Raw genomic sequence first — 19,870 nt, forward strand, 5'->3', positions numbered from 1 at the left:
TTTAAGTTTTAGGGTACATGTGCACAATGTGCAGGTTTGTTACATATGTATCCGTGTGCCATGTTGGTGTGCTGCACCCATTAACTCGTCATTTAGCATTAGGTATATCTCCTAATGCTGTCCCTCCCCACTCCCCCCGCCCCACAACAGTCCCCGGAGTGTGATGTTCCCCTTCCTGTGTCCATGCGTTCTCATTGTTCAATTCCCACCTATGAGTGAGAACATGCAGTGTTTGGTTTTTTGTCCTTGCAATAGTTTACTGAGAATGATGGTTTCCAGTTTCATCCATGTTCCTACAAAGGACATGAACTCATCATTTTTTATGGCTGCATAGTATTCCATGGTGTATATGTGCCACGTTTTCTTAATCCAGTCTATTGTTGTTGGACATTTGGGTTGGTTCCAAGTCTTTGCTATTGTGAATAGTGCCGCAGTAAACATACGTGTGCATGTGTCTTTATAGCAGCATGATTTATAGTCCTTTGGGTATATACCCAGTAATGGGATGGCTGGGTCAAATGGTATTTCTAGTTCTAGATCCCTAAGGAATTGCCACACTGACTTCCACAATGGTTGAACTAGTTTACAGTCCCACCAACAGTGTAAAAGTGTTCCTATTTCTCCACATCCTCTCCAGCACCTGTTGTTTCCTGACTTTTTAATGAGATGGGCTGATGTTATTAATCAACGTAGGACAGGAGGAGAGGGCTATTGGTGTGTTTCCATGCTAACTGGCTCTTGCTGTGGACATACATAAATTTTGGGGGGGGTTTGAGATTGTAATTCTGTGTACATATATGCTCCTTGTTTCATTAAGAGAAGGTTTCATAAATAATTAATTTATGCCTTGGTGTGGTACCTCATGCCTGTAATCCCAGCACTTTGGGAGGCCAAGGGGGTGGATTGCTTGAACTCAGGAAGTTCAAGACCAGCCTGGGCGACATGGAGAAACTCTGTCTCTACGAAAAATACAAAAACTTAGTCGGGTGTGGTGGCACGTACCTGTAGTCACAGCTCCTCAGGAGGCTGAGGTGGAAGAAGCACTTGAACCCAGGAGGCAGAGGTTGCAGTGAGCCAAGATCGCCACCACTGCACTCCAGCCTTAGTGACAGAGCGAGACTCTGTCTCAAAAAAAAAAAAGAATTAATTTATTACAAAAATATTGTATACTACTATGTATAATCTCTTCTAAAACCTCATTCTACCTAACTTTAGGAAATTAAATATGGCAGAACACTAAAGCTGACAATTTGAAAAATACCACAAATAACGTTTTGTTAGTATTATTATCTCACCATCTTAGGAGTGCCTTTATGTAGTTGAATTACTTAATAGATGACAGGTACGTTTTTACATATGCAATGCATATGAATCATGTAAGGATAGGTGGGCAATGTTTTAGTGGAGTTTTAAATTAGGAAATTATAAAATGTGTTAACATATTTTTGTGTCATTTTAACAGGATTATTCAGGATCAGGTTGTAGCCATTTTCAACAAGGATCACTGATCAAAATTGTTCTTTTTACAAAGAGATTTACAAGTTAAACATGAAGGGAAAATACTGGAATCATTTGGATTCTGACAGGATAAAGGATACAATATTTCACATTTACTTGTAATGGAACCTTTGTAAGATTCATCACTTGTCATTCACCCAGTTGGGAACATGGATGTTGGTTTTTCTCGTACTGCTGTTCAGACACTGTCAAGAAGCCACTGCAAAAACATCAAACAAAAAATTTCTCAATGGGAAGGAAGGGCTAATGGTATATCTAATCCAGAAAAGTGGCGTCCAAAGGACTTTGGAGTGAGATATAACTGTCACCGAGAGATCCGTCTGAAGAAAAATCCTACAGCTGAGAGAAAGAGCAAAAACTTGGATGTAACCAGCTGTGAAAATGTGGGTCTAGATATAAATGAAGATACCAAAAGCCATGATCAAAGTGAGAATGAAAATAAGAAACATGAATATGATGATACACACTTCTTTAAAAATGAATCAGAATCCAACTGGGTATGTTCTCGGGTCAAAGAAATTGAAAGCTGTAAAGAAGATGTCTTAGATCCAGAGACTTCATTACCTCCAGGAAACTTCTATACCTCACAAATACTGTGGAAGAAAATAGAAGCACTTCCCCCAGATAAACTCTTAAATTTGGCTTTAGAACATTGTGACTCTTCAGAAAAAGAACTGAACTTCAGAGTTCTGGATAGTTCATACGGAATAACCAAGAGCTTAGAAAATATTTACTCTGAACCTGAGGGGCAAGAATGTGGACCTTCCATAAATCCTTTGCCAAAACCTCGTAGGACATTCAGATATCTATCTGAATCTGGTGTTACGCCGTATAAAGAAAGAAACTGTGACAAAAAATACTGTGAAAATAATTCTTGTGCACAATCTTCTTTGGCCTCTTCTGAGGAACCTGAACCAAAGAAATATGGTGGAAAAATCAGAGGAAGATCTAAAAGGTATGTTTTTATCCTACAGATAAAGACTTGTAGGTATTTTCCTTACAGGATTATTGAGCTGCTTTTTCCTTTTCAAACCAGTTTCCATTTCCCAGCTTAGGTGATGGCCCTGATTTGAACATGCAGGTGTTGATTAATGTGGAAGGAAAATAAGAAGTGAAAAAAGTAGAAATGTAATATCTAAGATAATCTATTGACATAAGAGCATCAGAACACCTTCCATTTTATTAATATATCTTTAAGAATCTGGGCCAACGCTGGGCGCGGTAGCTCACTCCTGTAATCCCAGCACTTTGGGAGGCTGAGGCTGGCAGATCACTTGAGGTCAGGAGTTCAAGACCAGCCTGGCCAACATGGTGAAACCCTGTCTCTACTAAAAATACAAAATTAGCTGGGCATGGTGGTGTGCACCTCTAGTCCCAGCTATATGGGATGCTGAGGCAGAAGAAATGCTTGAACCTGGGAGGCTGAGCTTGCAGTGAGCTGAGATCGTGACACTACACTTCAGCCTGGGTGACACAGCAAGACTCAGTCTCAAAAAAAAAAAAATCTATAGGAGCTGGGTGTGGTGGCTCAATCCCAGCACTTTGGGTGGCTGGGGCAGGAGGATCACTTGAGGCCAGGAGTTCAAGACCAGCCAAACACTAGACAGGGCAACATAGTGAGACCCTGTCTCTACAAAAAAAAAAAAAAAGAAAAAAGAAAAAACTAGCCAGGTGTAGTGATGTGTTCCTGTTGTCCTACCTACTTGGGAGTATTACTTGACCCCAAAAGCTCAGGCTACAGTGAGCCATGATCACTTCACTGCACTCCAGCCTGGGCAGCAGAATGAGACCCTGCCTCTAAAATAAAATAAAATAAAAATTAAATTCAAAAAAATCTGTAGGGAAGCAGTAACATTCTTCCACTTCATTTAGGGCATGCTGGCCTCAGCCCCACTTTTCCTTACGAAGTGAACTTAATAAAGGAACCCAATGAAGAACATGAATGTCATTGGCTACAAGCATCCAGTTTTCTCATGGTGTTTATAAGGCACAGCCTACTTCATTATTCTTAGATCTCTGATAAAACACCTTTGTAATTTTGCACACAAGTTCTGTACTTATTTATTTCTGTCTCCCATACCAATTTAAAGAAGATTAGAATTTTCTGTAATCCTAGCACTTTGGGAGGCCGAGGCAGGCAGATCACCTGAAGTCAGGAGTTCAAGACCAGCCTGGTGGTCATGGTGAAACCTCTTCTCTACTAAAATACAAAAAAGAGCCAGGCATGGTGGCACGCATCTGTAATCCCAGGTGCAACATCCCTGCATCAATGTAGCATCGCTTGAACCTGGGAGGCAGAGGTTTCAGTGAGCCAAGATTGTGCCACTGCACTCTAGCCTATGCGACAGACTGAGCTTCTGTCTCAAAAAATAATAATAAAACAAACAATCAACAAATAACTAAATAAAAATGTAAAAAAGTAAAGATTAGAGTTTTGAAAGATATAACTTTAAAATATATCTCCTTTTTTAAGGAAATCCTTTGAATTTGAGGATATTCAGCACTTTCGAAATCGGAACTCACAGACGATTCGTGAAGAACTTGGAAGAAATTCTGGGTCAGCACTTTATTACACACAGTCTGAGGACAATATCTATGAAGATATCATATGTAGGTGTTGACAACTTTGCAATTAAATTTAATGATTATGTATTTGGTGAAGCCCTTAATTGTAGGGTGGTATTTTCTTCTATAATCAAGCATATATTGCTCTACGTTTTTCTCTTTAGCATGGAAACCTCTGGTGCATAAATTATTTTATTCTCTAATGAATTTTACAACTAATGTGATAGACTGCTCGGCTTATAAGTACATGTTTATAATATAGTATTTTGAGAATTCTTTTAGCTCTGTTGGACCCATAAGCTTAAATTGCTGTTGATCTGGAAACCCACATCCCTACAGCAATGTAGAATAAGAAAGCTGAACATAGTTAGCTTTTTCTTTTGCTAGCTGTGGTTATCTTTGCATTTAATTATGTTCATGTAAACTTTTTTTAAATTATTTTTTAAGATCCCACCAAAGAAAATCCATATGAAGATATTCCAGTGCAGCCTTTACCTATGTGGAGATCACCTTCAGCATGGAAGCTACCACCAGCTAAAAGTGCTTTTAAAGCACCCAAGGTATAACCAGATAATTAATTGAAGAAAACATTAGAATCTTATTCATGGTATCTACAAAAAGAATAAGGGGATTTAACTGGGTCCAGAACTAAGAGGCATGGAAATGTAAGTTTTAATGTTGGTGGTGTTTTTTTTTTTATTTTTGTTTTGTTTTTTTGGGATAACATACAGCTTTTTTTTTTTTGGTTGTTGTTTTAACACTCCAAAAATAATTGAATATATATGCCTTTAGACAGCCATGAACTTTTCAGTTTACTATAGTTCCCACACTCCCTATTAGTCTTCATCAACCTATGGCCATTAAATTACCTTCCTAGTCCCTGAAAGCATGCAAGACGCCTAAAAGCAAAGGCTCCCTAGAGTTCATGAAAACTGTGAGCCATTGTTTTCTGGGAATTTGATTACCCTGTAGTGGAACTTTGGATTAGAAACCTGAGAAACTTCTTTACAAATGGTAGGAAAGAAATTATGTTATCTTCATTTGAAATGATTTTAAAGGAAATATAGGATAAATACAGTTCTGGAATAGCTTTGACTTTGTATGATAATACAGGCATTAACTAGATGATGCTGGCCAGGTGCAGTGGTTCACACCTGTAATCCCAGAACTTTGGGAGGCTGAGGTGGGAGGATTGCTTGAGCCCAGGAGTTTGAGACCAGCCTGGGCAACCTGGCAAAACCCCATCTCTACCAAAAAAAAAAAAAAAAAAAATTAGCCGGATGTGGTGACACGTGCCTGTAGTCCCAGCTGCTCAAGGGGCTGAGGTTGGGGGATCACTTGAGCTCAGGAGGTCAAGGCTGCAATGAGCCATGATCATGCATGCCACTGCATTCCAGCCTGGGCGACAGAGCAAGACCCCATCTCAAACAAACAAGCAACAACAGCAAAACTAGGTGATCTTACTAGTACATCTTCTCCTGTTTTAGCTCCCTCCCAAACCTCAGTTCCTTCACCGGAAGACTATGGAAGTAAAGAACTCACAAGCTTATTTGCGGTCAAAGCTCACAAAAGATACCACTTTGCCGGTCACTTTAACGGAATGGAAGCTTTTCCGAGCTGGTGAAGTTGCAAACACGAAAAGGAAAAATCTTCCAAGGGTAAAGACTCCAGTGCTTTCATTCTTTGACTCTTACTTCAGCACTTCCATGAATGAGAATAAGTAAACTTTAGACTGAAATGAATAATAGGTTAGAACTGACCTACTGGGATTAGAAGACTTAGAAGGCAGCGTTAAGTTTTAAATTTTTGCTCATGCTAGAAAAGTGCATGAATGGCTTTTGCCAGAGTTTCGTTATGGATTTTTAAATTGATTTAGATGGGGACTTCACTTCAGTTACCTTAGCTCTCATTAAAATCCTCTGCCTATTTCAGGGGCGTTCTCTCAGGATGGCTTCAGTGTTGTTCTAATTCACTCATTCATATAATTGCCAAAGTGAGTTCAGTTTTGTGCTTGAGTTTACAGATTTTCAGTAACGAAAAAGTATATGCCATTTATTTGGGGCAAAAATTTCCAAAGAAAAAAACAAATCTATTACTTGGGAATGGAAATTATCAGCAATCATAGTAAATAAATGACTTCTCCCTCAAGGGATAAAAGACAGTAAGTCTGTACATCATCTCTACTAGAAGCATTGCAACCAAAATGAAGAAATTGAGATTACTTGCAGACAGACATATAAATTTTTTTCTTATTTATTTACTTATTTTGTAGAGACAGAGTCTCACTATATTGCCCAGGCTGGTCTTGAACTCCTGGCCTCAAGCAATCCTCTTGCATTGGCCCCCCAGAGTTCCGGAACTGCAGGTGTGAGCCACTGCACCTGACTAATAGACATTTTCTTTTAGGAGAAACACTTAAGAAATTATATGAAAAAATCTTAAATTTTCTCTGTTACTTTGTTCTTCTGCAATGCAGGGTGTTTTCAGGATTGTCAAAATACTATGCAGATATTCTGCTGTAATGAAGAAATCAGATCACTTAAATATTATTCCTTCTTTAATACCATCTGAATTAGCTATATGTGTTCATTTAACATGTAATTTTTGTACCTGATTTTAACATTAAACAAAAGTCACATCTGTTTCTTGGGTTAGTAACTGTTGATTTGTTCCTTGGGAAATATTCTATTCCACAGTTTTAATTCTTATCAGTTTTCTGCCCCTTCCGCTTTACTATGTGAAAAGTTAAAGACATAGAGGTTTTTTAAAGCTAAACTGATCTCTCTTAGTGAAAAAAAAATGTAACTGTTTATCTTTCTTTGTATGATGAGTAATATTTTTTTAAAAAGAGTCTTAAAGAACTGCCAGGCATCTTGCAGTAGCTCCGTCCTCTGGTAGATCATGTTGGCACAACAAAGCAGCCTCCCACATGGCCCAGCAACAACAAATTGTGTGTTAATAGGGAGAAGAATGCAAACACCTTAAGGGATTGCATTTAAGATGTGGTTCTTATAATGGCATTAACACATATTTAGGAATTATGGCTTATAGAGTTTAATGAGACCCAGGGAGGCTTTTACAGCGCTTTCGATTTCATGCCTCAGTGTTTTATATATTATGGATCTCAAGTACTCAAAGCTTGTTCTGTATCTGATTGTAGGTGATAGGATCTAACTTTTCCCTTTCTAATATTTTTTCTGAAGGTTTTTGGAGAAGTGAGGAGAAAAAAATGATTATGAATTCTTAATTGTCAGGCAGGAACAAGCCATGACATCATTTCTACCTGTGACCCTCCTTGGATTAAATCTTTTTAGGATGTCCCTTATGCAATACAAATTTTGGCTTTGGAGTATCTTCTAGAATAACATTCTATAAGAAAGTCCATTTTCATTTATTTCCCCTTTAATGCCTCCAGCTGTCCCTGGAAGGGAAACTGCTTCACAATTTCACCTCACTGATCTAGTCCATTTGCCTCTTCCCCACTCTTCCTTTCCTTCCCTGCTGTGGAAGCCTGTGTGGGATTGTTTGCTAGAGTACATTTCCTACTGCCTTTATTGTTTGTGTTGTGTGTACAGCAGTATGATTTCCATCATTTCTTAGGAAGAATATTCTACAGTATTTCTTGTAGCTAGAAGGCTCCTCTTCCTAGCTCATGACAGAAATTTAAATTTATCACTTTATTGCATAGTTTTAGAACAGTTCTCTTTCCCTTATACTTGAATATACTTTTGATTCTACTTTTCAAATGCAAATTAATAATTATGCTATTTTGGGTCATTATGTAACCCAAATATATATTTATTTCCATACATCTTTCCTATAGCCCTTAGTACTTTTTAATTTTAGATTCTCTTATTTGTTTTTTGTAATGGTAATATTTAAGAACATTGGCAATTTTTCACTTGAATTGCAGCGATAAAAATCTTTAAGAGCACAAACTCATCCAAAGATGTGGTAATAATCTGTGTTTTGGAAGCATATGTTTCTTGCATGTTTTTGGGGGGGTGGCTGGTTGGCAGGGGACAGTGGTTTGCACTGGACTGATTCACTGCCTGTCGATTGCCAGGATGGCTAGAGAAACAAGGACAAAAGAGAATACAAAAGCATTTTTCTCAGGCAACTTTATTGGCTGTTATCATATATAATGTTCCTAACAATTGTAATTCTAGGCATTAAGTATGTTAAATCAGGACTAATACTTAAGAAAAGCTTGGAATTTTAAGAAAAAAAGAAAAATATTTATAGGAAAACTGATCAATTCCTCCTTTTAAAAGTACCTGTTGATCAGCTCCGAGTCTTTCCTCTTTTTTACTGCATTCTGTGTGTGTCTCCTGTCTGTCTCTCTTACACACACACACCTCTCCCAGCAGCAAAGAAAAATTTCTAATGAGTAATACTTATGAAATGGAGAGAAGCAATTATATAACAATTTAAAAATAAATGGTCTGGATTTTACTTGCTTGAGAAATAGACTGATGAGTGGAAGAAAAAACATAGTTTTTGTATTTGAGTATATTTGGCTCTCCTAATTTTATGACATATTTCTAAAATAAATTACAATGTTAGTACTCTTAGATTCCCTTTGACAAAAGCTTTCTAAGTATGTTTATCTGCTCCTTGGGAAGAATTTCTGGGAGCAGAAATAACTATGCCTCACCCTGCCTTTCAGATAAATGAGTGTTCCACTTCCTACTCCAGGCAAGTGAAAACTTGAGTTTAATAGTAAAGGCTTGATCACTATACAAAGGGCAATAGCCACATTTCCTGCATGTTGTGACATGGAGTGACAAGGAATCTAAAAGCCTGTGCTGGGTTCATCCAATATCCTTTCCCGCTTTCCTTCCCCATGTTATGTGAACTTGGTATTAGAACAGCATATCATCTAATTAAAGATCATCATTTTAAATCCCAAATTCAAAAAGGTAAAGGTTTTTATTTATAAAATAGGTCTTTTCTCTGAATAAGCATCCCTAATAGATTAATGTCATCAAACTGTGAAAGTTTTGGGTGTTGGTCTTAATTTGTATTTTTCTGGTCTTTTTTCAGCTTGTATTGAAAATAGATGACATATTTGAATCTAAAAGAGGGAAGAAGAAGGTAAAGTTACATTCTTACACTGGAAAGGAATTACCTCCCACAAAAGGTAAGAATTGTTTTCCGTTCCAGCTATCCTGTAGCTGTCAGGATATGAGAGGAGAATCACCATATAACTTAATGTTTGATGTGTATTAAAAATTTTGGGGCTGGGCACGGTGGCTCACGCCTGTAATCCCAGCACTTTGGGAGGCCGAGGCAGGTGGATCACGAGGTCACGAGATCGAGACCATCCTGGCTAAAACGGTGAAACCCCGTCTCTACTAAAAATACAAAAAATTAGCCGGGTGTGGTGGCGGGCACCTGTAGTCCCAGCTACTCGGGAGGCTGAGGCAGGAGAATGGTGTGAACCCGGGAGGCGGAGCTTGCAGTGAGCCAAAATCGCACCACTGCACTCCAGCCTAGGCGACAGAGCGAGACTCCATCTCAAAAAAAATAAATAAATAAATAAATTTTGGTTTACTTTCCTGTTATCCCACTTAAGCATAAACTTCTTTAAGATAAGGGATTGTTTCTCAAATCCATTTTATTTAATTCCATGCCAAGTAATAACTATTGGATGAACAAATAAATAAATGAAAAAATAATCATAAACCATTGAGACTAAATTTCATAGACAAATTGAATCACTATTACTTTGATTTATAATCATTTATCAGTATAGAGTCTTGCTGTAGGTAGGAAAATATTAGTCTTTTTTTCCTCAGGATATTTTAATATTTTTCAATCTTTGTTCTTCAGACTGGACAATTTATATTGATTTATCTGTTTTTTGTGTTTTTTTTTTTGACTGAAGGTATGTGGTACTCAACTTGTAGTCATTTAATAAGTTTTATCCTGGCCAGGCGTGGTGGCTTATGCCTGTAATCCCTCACTTGGGAGGCCAAGGCAGGCAGATCACAAGGTCAGGAGTTCGAGACCAGCCTGACCAACATGGAGAAACCTGTCTCTACTAAAAATACAAAAATTAGCCGAGCATGGTGGCACGTGCCCATAATCCCAGCTACTCAGGAGGCTGAGGCAGAATCACTTGAACCCAGGAGGCGGAGGTTGCAGTGAGGTGAGATCACGCCACTGCACTCCAGCCTGGGTGACAGAGTGAGACTCCATCTCAAAAAAGAAAAAAATAATAAGTTTTATCCTTCAGATGCCTAGATAAAACTTATATTGTTAATTAAGAAATTGTCAACATTCATAATAAATCATTAGAACTTTCTTAAAAACTTATGCAAGATTCTTGGTTGTCTGGGAATATGGTTTGGCTGTGTCCCCACCCAAATCTCAACTTGAATCATATCTCCCAGAATTCCCATATGTTGTGGGAGGGACCCAGGGGGAAGTAATTGAATCATGGGGGCCAGTCTTTCCCATGCTATTCTCGTGATAGTGAATAAGTCTCATGAGAACTGATGGGTTTATCAGGGGTTTCTGCATTTGCTTCGTCTGATTTTCTCTTGCTGCCACCATGTAAGAAGTGCCTTTTGCCTCCCACCATGATTCTGAGGCCTCCCTAGCCATATGGAACTGTAAGTCGAGTTCAGCTTCTTTTGCTTCCCAGTCTCAGGTATGTCTTTTTTTTTGAGATGGAGTTTCGCTCTTGTTGCCCAGGCTGGAGTGCAATGGCATGATCTTGGCTCAGTGCAACCTCCATCTCCTGTGTTCAAGGGATTCTCCTGCCTCAGACTCCCAAGTAGCTGGGATTACAAATGCCTGCCACCAGGCCCGGCTAATTTTTTGTATTTGTAGTAGAGACGGGGTTTCATCATTTTGGCCAGGCTGATCTCGAACTCCTGACCTCAGGTGATCCACCACCTCAGCCTCTCAAAGTGCTAGGATTACAGACGTGAGCCACCATGCCCAGCCTTGGGTATGTCTTTATCAGCAGTGTGAAAATGGACTAATGCATCTGGAAAATATGTAGAATTTAGCAGTTTTTGTTTACAAGTTCCTTAGTGAGAAACAACAGCTAAGTCATAGCACAGGAGAATGTTTCTTCTTTTTGCAGACTTCTAAAGACAGAATTTTCTTTTTTTTCTTTTTGACACACAGTCTCACTCTGTCACCCAGGCTGGAGTGCAGCGGCGCAATTTCAGCTCACTGCAACCTCTGTCTTCTGGATTCAAGTGATTCTCCTGCCTCTTTCTCCTGAGGAGCTTGGGATTACAGGCGCACGGCACCACACCCAGCTCATTTTTTGTATTTTTAGTTGAGATGGGATTTCACCATATTGGCCAGGCTGATCTCAAACTCCAGACCTCAAATGATCCACCTGCCTGGGCCTCCCAGAGTGCTAGGATTACAGGCATGAGCCACCACACCTGGCCAGAATTTTCTTTTTTTTTTCTTTTTCTTTCTTTCTTTCTTTCTTTTTTTTTTTTTTTTTTTGAGACAGTCTTGCTCTGTCGCCCAGGCTGGAGTCCAGTAGCACGATCTTGGCTCACTGCACGCTCCACCTCCCGGGTTCATGCCATTCTCCTGCCTCAGCCTCCCGAGTAGCTGGGATTACAGCTGCCCACCACCATGCCCGGCTAATTTTTTGTATTTTTAGTAGAGATGGGGTTTCACCATGTTAGCCAGGATGGTCTCGATCTCCTGACTTCGTGATCCGCCCGCCTCAGCCTCCTAAAGTGCTGGGATTACAGGCGTGAGCCACTGCACCCAGCCCCCAGCCAGAATTTTCTTAATTACTCTTAAAAACCTATTTTATATTCTAACAACTTACTATATGAAAATAAAATCTGGGTTACATCTTAAGTCTGTTTCCTGCTATGTACTGATTAAAATCAACTGGTCACTGTTTTTAACATGAGTTTTCATAATTTGAGAGGCAATTACTAAAACATGTTTCAATCTTCTCTGGGGAAGAAATACTTTTGGTCATTGTTATTAATAGTAGCTACCATTTGTGGAATGAAGTAATAGTTTCTTTACATATTTTATCTCATGTATAATGTATGACAACACTAGGAGGTAGGGACTATTATAATTTTACAAACAAAGAAGCTAAGACAGAGGAAGCATAGATTTGAATCAAGGAGCATGGCTCCATACAGCTTATCTTTTTCTATCATCAACGGTTAACTTTCTCATAAATCTTGATTTTTAACAGTTTAATCATCTCTTTTCCGTGTTATTTTTTTATCTTCAACAATGGTATTGTCAAAGGTATTTTTGTGTATTATTTAAAACTAGGCATAGAAAATGAAACTGGTGCCAGATATTGTGCTGCATCCTTTCTGGTGCATTATTATTAATTTTCTAAGTAACTCTGTGGTAGATAGCATTTTCATTGTTTTATAGATAAGGAAATAAATTATACATTGCAAATCACATAAATTATCATACACTGGGGCCAGGACAAGTGCTTGTAAAACATTAACATTTTCTCAGATTAACAGCAGTCTATTCATAACTACTCTCTTCAGGTTTTTTGTTTTGTTTTGTTTTGTTTTTGAGACAGAGTCTTGCTCTGTTGCCCAGGCTGGAGTGCAGTGGTGGAATCTCGGCTCACTGCAACCTCTGCCTCCTGGGTTTAAGGATTCTCCTGCCTCAGCCTCCCGAGTAGCTGTGATTACAGGCGTGTGCCACCACGCCCAGCTAATTTTTGTATTTTTTTTAGAAAAGACAAGGTTTCACCATGTTGGCCAGGATGGTCTCAATCTCTTGACCTCGTGATCCACCCGCCTCAGCCTCCCAAAGTACTGGGATTACAGGCGTGAGCCACTGTGCCCAGGTATTTCTAAGTAGGTTATTACCAAGCCCTTAATTTATTTGTATGTCTATGTCTATGCCTTATGGATTAGGAACATTGTAGTAAATTTGGTTCTAAGACAAGTTTTTGAAGAGCCAAAAATTTGTTTTAACTGTTTTAGTGTTGAAAAGAAAAAAAATCCTCCAACTTCTAGCCAACTTCTGCTGTCCAAAATAAAAGTAAAGAAAAAAGGAGCAGCCTCTACATTGTAACACTTTACTTATGGCTCAAATAAAATAAGCATTTACCTTTACCTACCTCTGTGACCAACTCCTCCAATGCACCAGAGGAATTTCTCTCATGCCTGAGGATCTCCTGGCTTTATCATCACAGTTCTCAGATTTTCATTTTCCTCCTTAAGCTTTTGACTATATATCAACAATGCCTAATACAGTAGATAATTATATTTACCTACTCTGAAGTCCCTGCTAGAGTTTACTGAATATATTCCAACCTAAATATTTCTTCAGTTTTTTTTTTTTTTTTTTCTGAGACAGAGTCTCACTCTGTCACACAGGCTGGGGTGCAATGATGCAAACATGGCTCACTGCAGCCTCAACCTCCTGGGTTCAAGCGATCCTCCCACCAGAGCCTCCTGAGTAGCTGGGACCACAGGCTCATGCCCACCACACCGGCTAATTTTTAATTTTTTGTAGAGACAAAAGCTCACCATGTTGCCAGACTGGTCTTGAATTCCTGGGCTCAAGTGATCCTTCTGCCTTGGCCTCCCAAAGTGCTGGGATTATAGGCATGAGCCACCATACCTGGCTGTAAATATTTCTTAACTTTCAGTTTTCAAGTATTACAAAATGACTTATCAGACTTCTTCAATTCTGTCATTATAATTTTGTGTGTTGAAGTCTCATATTAAAAGAGGACAATCTGGTACTTTTTCGATCCCTGTAGATTCTCAGTAGATTCTTCTCTTGGCTCATAATCCTGCTAACTTTCATTCATTGTCTTAGAATACACGTCATCAAAACCCATAGATGTGAATATATTAAGCCAATTAAGTGATCTTTTATAAGGGCTTTTCCGGTTATATTGCCTTTTCTCCCTTTCTTCTCTCTTTTCTTTCTTTCCAAACACTTCCTAAGTTTCTAAGAGGTACCTGGTACTAAGACTATAGATAGGACCAGGAGCTCACAGTGTTTGTTTTTCTCTGAATAATATTTTATAGTCACACTATACTTTTTGTCATGGTGGTTAATTTTGAGTTATAAAACATATGTAATATGCAATGTTTAAATAAGTATTTTTTCTGTAACATCTCTTATGTGTCTTTCCCACCTATCTTAAGAATAGGCAGCATTTATTTTAATGTTCTCTTATTCCTTATTATAAAATGAAAAGCCAGAGTTTTCCAAACCTCCTCCTTGCACACCTAGAAAATTTCATGTGCATGCAAATACATTTTCTACACAAATACTCTTACACTATTCAGACTTTGTATGCCTTCCTTTTTAAAAAAGCTTAATTAATGTATTTCAGAGCTCTTTCAGTATCAACACATAGAGATCCACATAGCTGTACTGTATTTCATTGTATAGATGTAAAATTTTATTTAGCTGGTAGACAGTTTAGTTGTTTCTAACCTTTTATTTAACCTGTGGATATTTAAAAGTGTGTGTGTGTGTCTACATAAAAATCTTCAAACAATGCTGCAAGTGCATCTTTTACTTATATTTCTATATAAGACTATTTTTGTAGAATAAGTTCCTAGCAGTGAGCTTAATCAAAGAACATATGGATTTAAAATTTTGGCCAGGCATGGTGGTTCACACCTGTAACCCCAGCACTTCAGGAGGCTGAGGCGGGTGGATCACTTGACCCCAGGAGTTTGAGACTAGCCTGGGCAACATGACAAAACCCTGTCTCTACAAAAAATACAAAAATTAGCTGGGTGGCCGGGTGCAGTGGCTCACACCTATAATCTCAGCACTTTGGGAGGCCAAGACGGGCGGATCGCAAGGTCAGGAATTCAAGACCAGCCTGACTAACACGGTGAAACCCTGTCTCTACTAAAAATACAAAAATTAGCCCAGCGTGACGGGGCACGCCTGTAATCCCAGCTACTCAGGAGGCTGAGGCAGGAGAACTGCTGGAACCCGGGAGGTGGAGGTTGTAGTGAGCCGAGATTGTGCCACTGCACGACAGAGTGAGACTCTGTCTCAAAAAAAAAAAAATTAGCTGGGTGTGGTGGCACACGCCTGTAGTCCCAGCCTACTCGGGAGGCTGAGGTAGGGGGGATCATTTGAATCCAGGAGGCAGAGGTTGCAGTGAGCCAAGATTGTGCCACTGCACTCTAGCCTGTGCAGCAGAGTGAGACCCTGTCTCAAAAAAAAAAAAAAAAAAATTTATAACTGCTGCCAAATTGTCCCACAAACAGATTGTAACAGCTTGTTTCTACAAACATCATTTGAAAATACCTCTTTCCCCATAATCCTCATCAATAAATACTATGCTTTATTAAAGCTTTTTATGGCAATATCATGGTTGAAAATGTATGTCTTGTGTATTATTTTAATTTACATTTATTTCATTATGAATTTGGGAAGTTTTCATGCTTATTAACAACTTATAAATCTTTTTCTATGAATTGCCTATTCCCACCCTTTATTCCTTTTTCTGTTGTGCTTTTTCTTCTTGATTTGTAACAGTTCTTTGAATATTAAGAAACTTAGCCTTGTATGTGCAGTGTGTTTACAAATATTTTCCCAGTTTATTGTTCACTTTTTGAGTTTAATACTGATTTTAAAATTAGATACAAGTTTATATAATCAAATTTCACTTATGACTTCTAGGCCTTATTTTTTCCCTTTCTTTGTATTTCTATTTTGCTTTAACTTTTCAAACTTAATCTAGAAATGTTTCATTTATTTATTTTAAAAGCTGCTTTTTGTGTGCGTGTGTGTGTGTGTGTGTGTGTGTGTGTTGCCTGTGCTCTCAGAATTATGCAAAACACTCCCTTGGGAAAACAAGATAGCCCCTTATCCCCAAAATACTTAAAATCTGATTGGGGAAAGTAAGAATAGTTCCAAGCAGTATGAGTACTATGAGAATTTGGAGTAAAGAAAATATCAATATGGACTAGAAGTAGTTTAGAGGCACTTAGAGGCATCATAGAAGAGGTAGGCTGACTTGGTAATATCTCTCTCCTAGTTCTCATGTTTTCCTGTTATTCTAAATTTATAGTCTGGTTGGTGTTTAGATTCTTGTTTAGCCCTGTTGGTGTTTGCCTTTGATACTTTATTTGGAATATACAAACAACTATGTGGATATAGAAATAGAATCCACTCTGAACTAGACTTCTTAAAACTGGTGTGAAATGCAATTAGTTTCTAGAATTAGGGATGAGAGGGGAGCCGAGGAGTGAGGTAGGGTGTGGGAAGAAGATGTAGTAGAGGTGTTTCCTCTTTGAGCCTTTTACTCTCTTTTGGTGACTATCCCAACTTGATACAACCAAGTGGTTTGGAGAAAGGCTCAGCAGCTTTATTATCCCTTACTCCAAGTCAAGTCCCCAGGTTTGTGGGTTTACATTGTTCTCATCCTCATGTACTTCCTACTGTTGGACAATACAAATGGAAACTCCTTCTCTCTTTTCAGGTGAAACCAGTGGGAATGAAAGTGATGCCGAGTATCTGCCAAAGAGTGAGTGAGTCAATGGGGCTGCTCCCGTTCTTGTGATGATCATGGGTTAGGTGGAATGGCACCTACCTTTGTGACTAAGCATGTTTTTCCCCACATGAAGTTCCATTTTGTAGATGATTTCCTTATTTTCAGAGCCTGTTGAGGTTTGGAGAATTAAACAGAAGTAAACACTGTCAGATGTTTGACAGCATTTAAAGTCTCCCATAGTGGAGTGAGGCAAAACAGTATGGTTCTTATGATGGAATATTCTTAGGAGAGTGGTAGAGAGCTGCATGTCCAGACTTATATGCAGTAGTTTCCTGGCAGCCAAAACAGAGTGTGTGAATCATCCTCTGGGCAGTAAATATCTGATTTTTTTTTTTTTTTGAGATGGAGTCTCCCTCTGTCACTCAGGCTGGAGTGCAGTGGCGCAAGCTCAGCTCACTGCAACCTCTGCCTCCCGGGTTCAGGCAATTCTCCTGCGTCAGCCTCCTGAGTAGCTGGGATTATAGGCATGTGCCACTATGCCAAGCTAATTTTTGTATTTTTAGTAGAGACAGGGTTTTATCATGTTGGTCAGGCTGGTCTCGAACTCCTGACCTCGTGATCTGCCTGCCTTGGCCTCCCAAAGTGCTGGGATTACAGGCGTAAGCCACCGTGCCCAGCCAAATATCTGATTTTTTATAGCCACTCAAGTGTAATTATTTAAGTAACTTTGATATCTCTGACATTGAAAAAGGAAATATCTATTTGTTATTTTAGGCATTTATATTCCAGATTATTGTGCTGTTTACTTTCTAGTAGAATGTAGAATGCACCATGCATTTCTGACTCTGTCCAAGCACTTCATGGTGCCTTCATCCTTCATCTAACGATGATGTTTTCTAGTTATCACAGCAAGTTATCTACTTCCTATTTAAGTGACTGACATACTAAGCCATGGAAAAAGTAGAAGACATGCATTATCAAAGCTGAGTACAGGGCAGTTCCAGTTCCTAATCTGACACCCTAATTTTATGATTAATAGTCTTGTGCTCCCTCCACTGGCCTGAATTGCTTTAGGTGTTTGATTCTGTAGCCTGACTGAAGGTGAAATTTAATAATCATCAGGTTCAGCCTAGATGTGTAAAGATGACTAATTTAGGGCTGTTACTACTGAGAAACAGGACCTAAAATTTTCTTGACTTGAACTCAGCCCTTTGAGGTAAGTAAAGCTTTGCCTAGAGCACTGAATGTACTGGATAATTCTGGGGAGCCATTCCAGAATGAATTTTTTTAAATGCTATTAATACTTTGATCTATAGTATAACTTCTTTTGGGACAGAATGCGTTATATCAAAAAGAAAGGAAAGACAATTAGAGGTTGAGTCTATCAGTGGCTCAGAATTACACATAAGCAAATCACTGGGACGTGTAGACTTATTTCTTCTGCAAGTCCACAGTTTCCTTCAGTGGGGACCACCCCAGATTGCTCAAAATTTAGAGATAAATGAGAATAGAGGATAGATGCTATCCAGTTTTAATTGGTATTGCTATGACTGTTTAAATAGTATGCTTCCATAATTTTATTCTTTGGAGAAAGTCAGCTAATGGATGTCTTCTTCCACTTAATTTTTTTCTCTTGCGTCTAGCACTGTTTACTGATACAAGTATATATTCATTGTTACTAATATGTGGCAAGGAGGGAAGGGAACTGGACAGTTTCTTCAATGTGAGGATAATTTTTATTTTAATTTATCAAATTCACCCCTTTCTGTACTTAGGACTCAAATTTATCAAATCTCTGCCCCCTGCCACCTGGCACCCTGTGATTTCATGGCATTCCCAGCAGTAGCATCTGTTGTCAGTCTAGTGCTTTTTGGTGACATTTTCCGTGTTTCCTGGTGTGATGCCATGAAAGATGGGATAGCATAGATTATTTGTTGGGACATACATAAGTATTGGTTGGGACATGGAATGTCAGTCCCATTGCTGGCCAGAAGTGGAGTGAGGCCCCTGCACACTTTTGAGGGTCTGCACTTATTCCCCCTAGTATGTCACATCCCTAACAGGTATGTCTATGTGGCAGATGCTGGTTATTCAACATTCATTCAGCAGTGACTGTGTGAAGATTAGTCCTGTGTGGGTCATGACCTCTGGGTGCTGGAAGGAAGGTAGGGCTACGGAGAAAAAAACATTGCTCCATGATTTCATTACAGATCGCCATAAACGCTTAGCACAACTGCAACAGTCTTCCAAGAGGAATCCTCACTACCAGACCTTGGAGCGGGATCTTATTGAATTACAGGAGCAGCAGCTGTTTGAACTTTTTGTGGTGGTGTCTCTACAGAAGAAACCATCAGGAATAAGCTATATTCCCCAGGTCATACAACAATTCCCTGGCAAGGTAGGTACAAGGAGGCCAAGAGGCATTCAGGAATGTTTCTGTGTCTCTGTGTACATTTATTTCCTGTCCTCTTGGTTTTTGTTATCTCAACCAGTTTTTACCAATACTGTACTTGTGGTAGGATCTGGTGGCTGAAAACATCTTATGTTAGGCATGAGCTGCAACCCAGCAAAACAAAGCAAAACAAAACAAGCTCATTTTCCTAGTTAGTTTTTTTAATTTTTGGCTCTGCCATTTAATAATCTTTAACAAGTTACAAAACTTTAGTTTCCTCATCCTTAAGGAGGGGAATAATAAATGTGACAGAATAGGGTAGTGATTTAGAGCATGGACTCTGTGTGAAAGCTCTGCATTTCCCACTTACTAGTTCTGTGACTTTAAGCAGTTACTTCTCTTTCTCTTTCTTTTTTTTTTTTTTTTTTTTTTAGACGGAGTCTCGCTCTGTTGCCCAGGCTGGAGTGCAGTGGTGCAGTTTCGGCTCACTGCAACCCTGCAACCTCCACCTCCCAGGTTCAAGCCTCTTGAGCAGCTGGGACTACAGGCATGTGCCACCACGCCCAGCTAATTTTTATATTTTTAGTAGAGACAGGGTTTTACCATGTTGGCCAGGGTGATCTAGAACTCCTGACCTCAAGTCATCCACCCACATCAGCCTCCCAAAGTGCTGGGATTACAGGCGTGAGCCACCACGTTGTGTCTTAGTTGTTTAATTTGTAAAATGGAGGTAATCACAATAGCATCAACCCCTCTGAGTCATAGTGAGGATTAAATAAGCTAATTTATATAAGGCACTTAGAACAGTGTCCGGCATGTAGTAAGCTCAATATGATGTTATCCATTATTAGTAAGGATTTAGTGAGATAATGTATATAAAGTGCTAATGCCATCCCTGGCACATAGTATGTACTCGATAAATGGTAGGTATT

At 39.0% G+C, this 19,870-nt stretch overlaps 1 protein-coding gene across 5 annotated transcripts in view; it reads left to right on the top strand.

Annotated features, from left to right (window-relative positions):
* Positions 1-19,870, top strand: part of DENND2C (DENN domain containing 2C) — an 86,507-nt gene that overhangs the window by 43,589 nt on the left and 23,048 nt on the right. For all 5 annotated transcript variants that reach the window (XM_058439432.1, XM_032154914.2, XM_058439434.1 and 2 more), the window contains 7 exons: positions 1,463-2,473; positions 3,992-4,128; positions 4,531-4,643; positions 5,571-5,741; positions 9,130-9,226; positions 16,535-16,579; positions 18,757-18,944. In XM_058439432.1, coding sequence (XP_058295415.1) covers positions 1,668-2,473; positions 3,992-4,128; positions 4,531-4,643; positions 5,571-5,741; positions 9,130-9,226; positions 16,535-16,579; positions 18,757-18,944 — 1,557 coding nt within the window. In that variant the 5' untranslated portion in view covers positions 1,463-1,667. The remainder of the gene's footprint in view (positions 1-1,462; positions 2,474-3,991; positions 4,129-4,530; positions 4,644-5,570; positions 5,742-9,129; positions 9,227-16,534; positions 16,580-18,756; positions 18,945-19,870) is intronic.

The sequence above is a fragment of the Hylobates moloch genome, unplaced genomic scaffold (assembly GCF_009828535.3).
Source record: "Hylobates moloch isolate HMO894 unplaced genomic scaffold, HMol_V3 SCAFFOLD_5, whole genome shotgun sequence".
Lineage (NCBI taxonomy): Eukaryota > Metazoa > Chordata > Mammalia > Primates > Hylobatidae > Hylobates > Hylobates moloch.